General features: G+C 36.5%; 1 protein-coding gene across 1 annotated transcript; it reads left to right on the top strand.

Annotated features, from left to right (window-relative positions):
• The first annotated feature begins 557 nt into the window (after positions 1–557).
• LOC128210726 (aquaporin-1-like) lies at positions 558–8,844 on the top strand. The gene is made up of 6 exons (XM_052915080.1): positions 558–782; positions 6,047–6,234; positions 6,568–6,772; positions 7,475–7,555; positions 8,050–8,161; positions 8,762–8,844. The coding sequence occupies exons 1-6, from the start codon at positions 558–560 to the stop codon at positions 8,842–8,844; spliced, it is 894 nt and encodes a 297-aa protein (XP_052771040.1).
• The last annotated feature ends 3,112 nt before the right edge of the window (positions 8,845–11,956 follow it).

Below are 11,956 nucleotides of genomic sequence, written 5' to 3'. Positions count from 1 at the left end.
TAATACAAATATCAGCATTCGCGACCAGACATAATACCTTTTATTCCCCATAGTTAACAATTTACCTTATTACAAAACACTTGTTATTGTACAAATTTGTACTAATCCGATAAACATACATTTTCTACCAAATAAAGTCTGGTATCGATATAGTTAATTTGCCGGACTACTAGTTGTTTTGTTAAAAGTAAACAGTGACGACCTCCTACAACTACAACTGCAAATGATACGATCCTTATTGAAAGCACATTTAAATTGAACCCACCGGCTACTGGAATTTTGAAATTTCTGAAATAATTAAATATGGGCATATGCTCTTCTATTCGTTTACCAATTTTCAGACAGTAACTCGAAAATAAATTCATTCCTTAACTGGTGAAGCGTCATTTTGAGTCTGAGACCGCTCATTGAAAAAAAGCTGGTGAAATGTATCTACCTATGTGATATTGTGTTGAATTGGAACAAACACGTTTTACTGTTGTCACCTTTTGCAATAGCATATTTTTGGACAATTTGCTTTAGGCATTACGACAGATAACTACTAACTAGGCACAAAGATGACCCCGATTGACGGCTACTTCTTTTATTTGGTGAGGCTTATGGACGAGCTGCGGCAAGGGGACAAGAAAAAGCAAGAAAAATGGGTGGATGAGCTGAAGGAATGGCCGTTTTGGCGGGCAGTTATAGCGGAGTTCATGGCCACCTTTCTGTTCATCTTCATATCCACAATGTCCGCTGTTGATATGGATACTACGGTTGACCCCTCCGCTAAATACGTCAAAGTAGGTTTCTTATGTTTTTCCCCGAAATATATACCTTCCTTGCTAAATTTCCTTCTTTAGCTTTCTTCTAGTCTTAAATGTTGATCGCAGAAAACGACGCTGGACTGCAATTTTGGCGACACTGGATCGAACCCGATCTCCGACACATTTTTTTTTTACATTTTGGTATTTTTTTTACAATTATGATATTAAAGCGTAACACATTCTATTCAATAATTGTCTTGAGATTCGTTACAGAAAAAAACTTTTTTTGGTGCCAATCTGGTGTACAGTCCCTTTAACATATGCTGAACTTCCCTCTGGTCGTTAGTGTTGAGAGCTGTATAACCGGTTTTAACCACCTTAGGCTCATCTGTCTTGTCTTCACTTTTTTCGAGTTGTTAGTGTCGAGTGCTCTATTACCGGTTTAAACCACCATGAGCTCATCTGTTTTGTCGAAACTTCCCTCGAGTCGTTAGTGTTGAGCGCTCTATTACCGGTTTATACCACCATGAGCTCATCTGTTTTGTCGAAACTTCCCTCGAGTCGTTAGTGTCGAGCGCTCTTTTACCGGTTTAAACCACCATGAGCTCATCTGTTTTGTCGAAACTTCCTTCGAGTCGTTAGTGTTGAGCGCTCTATTACCGGTTTAAACCACCATGAGCTCATCTGTTTTGTCGAAACTTCCCTCGAATCGTTAGTGTTGAGCGCTCTATTACCGGTTTAAACCACCATGAGCTCATCTGTTTTGTCGAAACTTCCCTCGAGTCGTTAGTGTCGAGCGCTCTAATACCGGTTTAAACCACCATGAGCTCATCTGTTTTGTCGAAACTTCCCTCGAATCGTTAGTGTTGAGCGCTCTATTACCGGTTTAAACCACCATGAGCTCATCTGTTTTGTCGAAACTTCCCTCGAATCGTTAGTGTTGAGCGCTCTATTACCGGTTTAAACCACCATGAGCTCATCTGTTTTGTCGAAACTTCCCTCGATTCGTTAGTGTCGAGCGCTCTAATACCGGTTTAAACCACCATGAGCTCATCTGTTTTGTCGAAACTTCCCTCAAGTCATTAGTGTCGAGCGCTCTAATACCGGTTTAAACCACCATGAGCTCATCTGTTTTGTCGAAACTTCCTTCGAGTCATTAGTGTTGAGCGCTCTATTACCGGTTTAAACCACCATGAGCTCATCTGTTTTGTCGAAACTTCCCTCGAATCGTTAGTGTTGAGCGCTCTATAACCGGTTTAAACCACCATGAGCTCATCTGTTTTGTCGAAACTTCCCTCGAGTCGTTAGTGTCGAGCGCTCTATTACCGGTTTAAACCACCATGAGCTCATCTGTTTTGACGAAACATCCCTCGAGTCGTTAGTGTCGAGCGCTCTATTACCGGTTTAAACCACCATGAGCTCATCTGTTTTGTCGAAACTTCCTTCGAGTCATTAGTGTTGAGCGCTCTATTACCGGTTTAAACCACCATGAGCTCATCTGTTTTGTCGAAACTTCCCTCTAGTCGTTTGTTTTAGCCCTATAAAACCGGTTTTAACTACAGTAAACTCATCTATTTTGTCGAAACTTCCCTCTAGTCGTTAGAGTTAAGCCCGCTAGAACCGCTTTTCACCACCGTAAACTTCTGTGTTTGATTTCGTTTAAATGTAGGTAAAAGTGCTTAGTCCGAAGTGATATTTTGCGTGCTGTATCCGTAAAGTATATTTAAGTGTTGTATAGTAAACTGAAGCTCGCGTACCGCCCGATATTCTAACCCAAACTCACCCCCTTAATTTACAGCGATGATTTTCAGTCAACATTTAATCAATTCATTTTTGGATCTTTTTTTTTTACAAGATCATTCTAAATATATCATTCGTGATGCCGTGAAAATTTAAAAACCGCAATTTGTTGCTTGCAATTGTTTCTATATTCTCCACGTTAAATGTTTTCTTTACTTACTAATCAGCACAGCTTCAAGATCTATGAACTATACACATTATTGGCGTATTTAGATTATTTTCGGACAAATGATCGGATTTGGGCGATCGTAAGAAGTAGGTGAATCTGTTTTACATGATTTTTCACTTAAGTTTGTAATTTGCTTTTAGTTAAATTTACACTTGATGTCTTCATAACATCCAATTAATCAAGTGTGTAATTAATGAGCACTATATGTGAGGTATCTCCCTTGACCAGTAAATTGGAATATAATCCACATAGCGGATACTTCCCTTTAATGTATACAGAAAACATTGCCGTCGCGCGTACCACGTGATGATATGCAAAAGCACAAAAGCAGCGCATGCTTAAAATATGTTTTTATTTCGAATACATTTGAAATTTTAGATTTGAAATATTCAATATTTAGATTTATTCTATGTCATCGAAATAATACGTTTAATAGATAATTTAAAACAATATAACAAAGTAGATTTCTATAAAGCTAAAATCCAGCTAGATTTCGTGCACGCCGAGGGAGACCACTGCGTATGAATATTTAAAAAAAATTGGGCAGTAATCTCCCTTGACACATTTTCATGCGGAATCCTCAAAGATACAATTCATTTCTGTGAATAATAAAAAGCATATGATGAGTTATGTTCCTCGGCAAATAACACGCTTTTGACCAATTATTATTTCGGTCGGATAATTATTCTCAAACCTTATTTAGAACTTCAAAAAAGTTCAGCTCGTTATTGCACACAGCATGCCAGGGAGTTGTAATTTTCGATCCGCCCGCACTGTTTCTTGCATGTATACTTAAAACGTTACATCTGAGTAAAATTTGACGTTGTAAATGCTTATTTTCACATTTCACTTAATGGAGTGTGCGGTTTTGTTTATTGACGTCATCGTCGTGGTGTGCGAGTATTTAAATTCAATGTCAATAGTTACTAGTTATGTCGCCGTTTTAAAGTAATATTGTTCATGTAATCTCTTTTATGAATATATCTTTTTAAGTGTGCCCTAGGACGATCTATTTCAAAAGGCTGATTTTAATTTGCAATCATTTTAAGAATGTTTTCTTTTGCAAGGCAAAATATCCCCCCCAAGAACGACATTTCAATGGGTTCTTTTTTCTGTCTAAAAGCATTGATTGTGGGTTAAAAAAATAAATTAATAAATCGTCTTATGGCCGAACCATGTAAGATAAAAAAAATAAGGTAAATGGGTCGACTTAATACTGCAATATAAACTACGGCGACGGTAATCTACGTAATAGTTAAAGGGACTATTTAATGGTTTGTAAAATGCACTTTTTATGGAAAATGTATTACAAAATGTTCTGTAGACTAGCAAATCATTAGAAGTGTTGAAACTAAAATACTGAGACCCGGAACCCTTCAACAAATGTTGATATATGCTCAAATATAGTTTTTGAAGTAAACCAACGGTTTTGAAGTGTTAGTAAGGCGATTCAACAAAATGCTGTAGCGTGATTGGTTGATTGGCATCATCACATGATGCTACCAACGTATTCAACAAAGGTTATAATATCCGTCAGCTTATAAACTAGTTCTTGTGGGCCAGTGGATATGGTATCCGTTTTATTTTCCTTATAAATTGCCCTCCTGCTTGGGTTCGTTTCCCACTACAGCCAGTTTTAATTTTTTATACTTAAATTGTACTTTTTGCTTTAATTTCGGTATCAAAGAGTAAAAATAATCATAGTGTTTTCAGATGCATCACCGGGAAAACTCCGTTTCGGTTCCAAAACACGTGTGAGTGTGATTAAGAATGGGCGGAGTAATCGTAGCGAAAGAGCCGCCCATAATAATAAAAACCTTACTTCAGTTTCTCTTTTGTTTGTGACTAAGAATACAACCTCATTGGCTAATACATTGTCAACGCAAACTCTGACGCAGGGAGTGTGTTTTGGAAGAGTGTCAATAGGCGGACCTTTAAACACCTCCAGAAGATTGTACTGTTTTTATTCATGATAGAAAAATTTATACATTAGTATTATTGATTGCATGCATTTCGTGTGTACATGCAATATGGGCGCAGGAATTTACTTTTGCAAATTTCAAAACAAGCATTTTCAGTGAAAAGATATCCCCCGCCAACGATGGCTTGTTTGTGCTTGATGGCTTGTTTGTGCTTGAAGGTTAAAATATCTCAGAAAGAATAAGATAAGCACATTGGTTTATCCCTTTCCGAGCCCTGGGCTTGAATTCCGATTTCTGTCCACATTTCTGGGCCTGCTTCATTTGGGTCAAAATTTTCTATAATATCTTCAATCTCATCATTATATGGCTCATAACTTTGTATGTTGTCTTTGATGACAACTTTCACTTCCTCAAACTTTTTTTGAAATGACTCTTCCAGCATAAGCTCAGCTTCAGATCTCCAAGGCAAGTATAAAATGAGTAGCCTATGAAAATACATTTCCTCATCACGTTGCTTCGATACATTGTGGTATCTGATCACTTTGGATGTGGATCTCTTTGAGATGATGCCCATCTTATTTTTAAGGTGGTATATTTTCTTTGTGTGATTATCAGAATCCTCTTCGTGATCATCTTCTTCTCCAGTACTGGTTTGTGAACCTATGTTGAATTTTGCCACAAAGTCAGCTAAACAAATATTTTCCAAAGAATCTGGCTGAAGCATACTTTTCATGAATGTTAGGAAGGAAAATATCAGTGTCAGTATCATTTAAAGTTTCAAGAATTTCTACCAAATAGTTGAAAAAAATGGCTGTAAATGAAAGTTTTTCATAAAATCAAGGGCAATAACTCCAAGTACAATTGACCAATCCAAAAAAAAAATGAACAGGCATCATCCCAGTATAGTAAAACATATTTGTTTTAAGTTTCATGAAATTCTGCCAGCTAGTGACTGAGAAATGGCTGTGAATGTGCATTTTTCAAAAACTCAAGGGCAATAACTCCAAGGACAATTGACCAATCGAATTTTTTTTTAGACGGGCATCATTCCAGTATAGTGGTTCATATTTATTTTAAGTTTCATGAAATTATACCGGCTAGTTACTGAGAAAACGCAGGTGACGGACGGACGGACGGAAGGAAGGACGGACGGACGGACGGACAACGCCATTTCAATATCCCCTCCTTATTTCATAGGCGGGGGATAACAAGCACTAACGAGTTTCATGGATTGTGTCCAATGATCTATCCACCACCCGTCCCAACCCCAACCCCACCATTACCCCCAACCCCATCGCCCAAACCCAACCCCAAGCTAAAACAGCATGATTGCACAAAGAAATTCGCTCAATCCTTCAATTAGTTTAACTTCATGTTATATCAACTGGATTTCCTATGTCCATTTACAGGTTGGTCTGACGTTCGGTATTATGATTGCCGTAGGCATACAGATGATAGGACACGTGTCCGGGGGTCACATTAATCCAGCCGTTTCCTTGGCAATGGCCGTTGCTCGACAGATAAGTCCATTGCGAGCGGTGTTCTACGTACTTGCACAGTTGAGCGGCGGGATGTGCGGCTCACTTTTACTCAAAGGGTTCGTATTTCATGTAATGGTAATAGCTCGTTTAGTGCAAAATAATTACAATGTTGCAATCAGATGAATGGCAAATATAAACTGAAAAATCAGTAATACTGTAGTTCACTGTTTAGACAAATCAGATTTATTCATTCATTTTTTTCTGTTTATCCTAAACGAAACGATAAAATGCAGCTTCACTATTATTTAATAAGTATTAAAGGGTTTACCAATCATATTTATGTTTGTTGTACATATGTATATATTGATTTTAATGCGAGTCACTGTCAAGAACATTCGATTATCACACTAAACTATGGAATATCTCATCAATGACTATATTTACTCTAGGGTAACTCCTTCGAGGTTTAATGATAACCTTGGACTTACAGCAGTCAACTCTGAACTGAACGCTGGTCAAGCGTTCGCCTGTGAGCTGGTGTACACCTTTATATTGGTCGTGTCTGTATTTGGATGCACGGACCCCAATAGGGCATTACTTGGAAGCCCGGCCCTCAGCATTGGGTTTACTGTTGCTGCCCTGCACTTCGCCTCAGTAAGTATCTATTTTTACCAATACGTATGTACGGAGACGCAGAGGTGACATCCGCAATCCTGTTATTTATATTGTGGCCAAAACTTTGTAACTTGTGGCAACAACTTAAAAAAATGGCTACAACTTAGTAACTTGTGGCCACAACTTAGTACCATATGACCACGACTTATTTTAGCCAATCAAAACAGCTGTTTCATCTTTGTCGCTTTATGGTTATAACACAGTTAGCGCCCCTGATACTAAAAGGCCATATGGAAGAAGAAAGGGATAGTCTTATATCGTATATTGTCATCGTTTTGAGGGAAAGTCAAGGAATTCAAGTAATTCTACGTTATTTGCAAAAAGTACTGAGATCGTTAACGTCAAGACGATGAGAAGTATAGTGGCGCTCATTCTGTTGCTGCGTTTGTTGTCAACTCTATCGGACATTCTGGACGTAATCATGGCTACAGAATCATGCGACACCGATGCTAGATGAGGGCATTTAGCCTTCATGAACGTTATTTGATATAAGACTATCCCTTTCATCATCCATATTATTCACTTTTGTTGAATACAAATGGCGTTTAGTAGCAGTGGTGTCTATAATCCGTTGATCCGTAAGCCACTTAACAATCAATGTTACATTTGAAGCTACTGGGCATGTCTCTTTAGTTTAATGGTATGATTACTATTTCAAAACAGTATCCTTGTGTGTTTCAGATCCCATTTACAGGTGCAGGATTTAATCCAGCCCGCTCCTTCGCTGTGTCTGTAGTGTCTAATTCCTTTGAACATCATTGGGTGAGTGGTCTTTCTCATTATATTATTTGCAGAAATACCATTACTTAGATAAAATACATAGTACCTGCTCCATTATAGCGTTGTTTTGTGTGTGGACTGAACTGGTTGTCATTATGAAGCTAGGGTGAATTATCGCTTTTAGAAGTGAATAGATAAAGCAAATTAATGAAATACAGAAATAGGTAAAATATACCATTCATCTATTTCCGTTCCGGATAAATAAAACCGACCCGAGGGCACGTGTGTAAGCCTCGCTACCAGATTCCGCACTTGTCCTCGTATCGGATTTTTCCATCCGCCCCGCATACACGTGAAATATACTTATAATGTTTATGTTTACCTCAGATTACTGGGTTAGCCCAATAATCGACGTTGCTGCATTTGCAGCTTTTGTTTTTAGTTTATGTTTACCTCATAAGTACTGTGTTGGTCCTATGATCGGCGGTGTTACATATACAATGTGTGTTTCTATTTTATGTTTATGTTTACATCAGGTGTACTGGGTTGGCCCTATGGTAGGTAGTGTTGCGGCAGCATTGGCCTACAAATTCGTGCTGTGCCCGTATAAATCAACGTCGACATACCCAGAGGTGGCCGCTAAAATAAGTGAGTGCGTTAAAGACATACACACATATATTGATAGTGACTTATATAAGCTTTCACCTGTCTGCACACTCGAGTTATTTAAAATATATAATGGCAACAAAATATTCAGATAAAGTCTATGGTCGCTTATTAGAAACAGGAAACAATAGTCCATGGGCTGAGCTCTTATTTGCTATTTTTCCATTGATAGATACTTTCCTCCAGTACTAATGCTTATCCGACGAGCGCCAGGTTAAACACATGTAGTTACCACAACCTATTTAACGTCTTTGGAATGACACAGATGTTATGTTTGTAAAAATAAACGAAGGGTTTGTCGCCGTAGTCTAGAATAACTTCCTACAAATCCAGAAGTAGCTGGGAAACTGTAAGAAAAAGTATGTGCGTGAATTATTTACTACGAAGTGTTGACCGAGGTAACCTACAAGTACATAATGTTACATAGAGTTGGCAAATGTATTATTTTTATTGCTTTATAATGACTTACAAAACTCGTAAAAATGACTTACGTATCTCTTTAAAACGACTAGGTCTTTTTGTGTACGTATGTTTTTCGTTAGTTAACATGTCCCTTAATGCTTTGTACTTTTCATTTCTCAGTTCAGTCCGGTGAAGTTTCCAAACATCAACCCCAGCTCAAGCATGGGAACGACAAAATGACTCTGGCAGACATTTCCGTGTGAAAATAAAGGATATATGCAGTGTGAATATAGAAAATGTTTTTCATTATTAATTTATATGTATGTATTTATATGTTTACCCTGTCTGTTCATAATTATGACAATTGTGCATATCTTTGGAAAATAACAGAGAGATATTACTTATCCAAAAAGCATTCAGGTATGACATAAGTCATTGTCGCTGCTAAAATATATTCACTTATATCAAGGAGCCCTATTAATAAATGGTGTGAAAATAATAAGCTCTTTAGTGGCCAATTTGATTTCAGAGACGGTCATTCTAACGCTTATGCCATATTATTGCTACAAGCTTCCATTTCCAAGTCCTTAACAAATGCTCCAAATTGTGATGCGCATTCATAGATTATTAACGAGCATTTGAACTCGTCAACTATTAACTTAATAGAAATGCATTCAGGGTTTAATTTATTCAATACGGCATCAGCTGAAAGATGATTAACGTAATTTAATATTCATGCTCATACCTCAGCCAATGGGATCGCCCGACAAATTCACATTTTACAATTTAAAAAAAACAACAGACAACCACACATCCATTATACATTAAGTTTTTTCTTTAGTAACGAAAAGAAAACACGCCAAATTCGTTCTCAGTCACTATGGTTTTTATCATGATTGTGAGCTATTTAGAAGCTCGCGAATGCCAACTAGCTGGTATAGTGGCATTCGCGAGGGGCATTTCCTGCTGAACATTAAGGAAGTAAGCGTTTATTTTTGGTCTTCTAAACGGTAAGTCGGCACCGGGCTGCGCCCGCCATACCGACCCTATCGTTAAGACAGCCAAAATGATTTCTAGCTATAACTAAATGTATGTTTAGTGACATTCAACCTTGTATAGATCTATCTAGTGCTAGAGTATTTTCTGGATTATTTGAGGTAAATGTTGGTTTGAAACAGGGTGAACCATTATCTCCACTGTTGTTCATATATATTGATGTTTAATTTAATTTATTATGTAAAGTAAAGATCTTCTATGCATGCATATGATCTTATAGTGTAATATTTGTAACTAACGCAGTAAGCTTAATATCACAAAACAGTTTGCATTGTTTTTTATTCTGTTAATTGTGAGCTTAAGAGTAATGTAACAAAGACAAAAGTATGTGTATTTGAAAAGAGAAAACAAAATACAAACGTGCAATTCGTTATAAATAATGAGTTCATAGCTTAACCTACTTCGGTGTTAGTTTTTATGTACACAGGAAATACGTCTAGTGCTGTTAAGATGTTACATAAATAGGGCATTAGGACTTATTATAGTCCCACTTTCCCTTTGACAAGATTATTCGATGTAAAGACAAATATATCGTTATTCAAAACTACTATTGTGCTTTATTTTGTATATGGTGTTGTTTGGGGTGTTTGTGATTTTAAAGAAGTCGATAAATTGTAAATCGCTTCTTGAAACAATGACACAAACGACTGTTTTAAAACACCAACCGCCAATTACTCCGTTTACAGTGAATTTGATATCATGCTGTGATCTGATAATTTGTCATTTAGAAAATGAACATGAACCAATGAATTATGTACCATGATCTATTTTATGATATCAATGACCCTTGTTGAGTTGCTCCATTATAGACCATCTTGGTTTCAAATACTTTGAGAAACTTTGCTGTAAATGTCAACTACTTGTCCAATTGGATAATTAGACTTCGCGACCAGATCATCCAGAACTTAAACAGATCAATCATAGTTTACGCAAATTATCTTTCTCAATTGTATAAAAAAATCTTATTCATATTCAATTTTGTTTTCAAGAAGCAATTTATATATATTTTAATTTAGGAAGTTGGAACATACAAGTGTTACAATAGCACAATTAATATGTTGTTACAGAGAAAAATACCATTTCTTAGCATGTTTGATATACATCTTAAATGTATCATGGTGTAATGTAAATAGGTTTTGAAGGATTAGATCAACCAAAAAATACCTTAAAGAAATTGTAATTGCAAAATACTGAAAAGTACCTACGGAATATGTTTCTTTTATAATAAGTTTCTTTTTATTTACCTTTTCCCGACTTGTGTTCGTTTCATATTTTTATTTGTTCCCATTCATACATTCACCGCATGCTATATCTTTTGTTAAATGCTTTGTGAAACTAAAGGTCAGTTTTATGGCCTTTTTAAGCGTGTGTTATTTTGTGTAATCCATGTCAGCCAATGATCATGTGATATTCAAGGGTAGTTATTGGATAATCACTCAAGCAATTGTAATATCAATGTAAATTTGAACAGCTCTTAATACAGGTTGCTCGACCAATGTTATTTGGTAAATTCAAGTATAAACCAATATAACAGCATGTGGAATGTATGTTAGCATTTCAAAAGGCTTTCACATTCTTTCGAGCTTCATTGTACTTTCGAACATTGTTTCACTCATTGTTCCTTAAGCTGTGACAGCCAATATATGAACTATATTAGTTTCTAAGATGTATTGATTGAACAACATTTGTTAATTGTTATTGATTGTTATTGTCAGTTACGTCACAAAATAAAAAGTTTATCAAATATGGTGTTGTAATGTTGGTAGAAAACAATCGTCGAGGGCGGCCGTTCAGGCGTATACCTATTCTCTAGTTTGGCAATGTGTCGGTGCCTTGTTATGTTGGTAGTCTAATTTTGAAACGATTATACTGTTTACAATATGTTAATAATACAGGTCATTAAAACTCGCGTTGTACATAAAAATGGCGTACCAAGTAGCTCGAAAGTTACAATATGACCCAAAATACAGCTTCAACTGTACATTGACTGACTGTTTTATCTTAAAGCTACAGACAACAGTAATTTATGACCGTCGTTGTATGTTTTTATAGCTATAACTGTAATTTACAACTACATAGCGATACATATGTAGCTTTAGCAGTACCTTCTTGTAAATTTATAGCTATTAAATACACCTGCAGCTGTAAATGTACATCTACAGCTATATATGTCTTACTTTTTGGCCACTAGATACGCCAAAAAAACTTAAGGTGGTATAAAGGGTACATTTCCGTTGCCGTGACATTATTATATAATTTTACGGAGCTTACAACAGTAGTGTCAAACATTCACTGCAAAAGTAAATTATTAAAAGTTTT

The sequence above is a fragment of the Mya arenaria genome, chromosome 12, assembly GCF_026914265.1.
Source record: "Mya arenaria isolate MELC-2E11 chromosome 12, ASM2691426v1".
Classification (NCBI taxonomy): domain Eukaryota; kingdom Metazoa; phylum Mollusca; class Bivalvia; order Myida; family Myidae; genus Mya; species Mya arenaria.
This window is presented reverse-complemented; position numbering and strand designations above follow the sequence as displayed.

Coding starts and splice junctions, on each gene's coding strand:
- LOC128210726 (XM_052915080.1), top strand. CDS start 558: ATGACCCCGATTGACGGCTACTTCTTTTATTTGGTGAGGCTTATGGAC. Junction 7,556..8,049: donor ATTCCTTTGAACATCATTGG/GTGAGTGGTCTT, acceptor TGTTTACATCAG/GTGTACTGGGTTGGCCCTAT. Junction 8,162..8,761: donor AGAGGTGGCCGCTAAAATAA/GTGAGTGCGTTA, acceptor TTCATTTCTCAG/TTCAGTCCGGTGAAGTTTCC.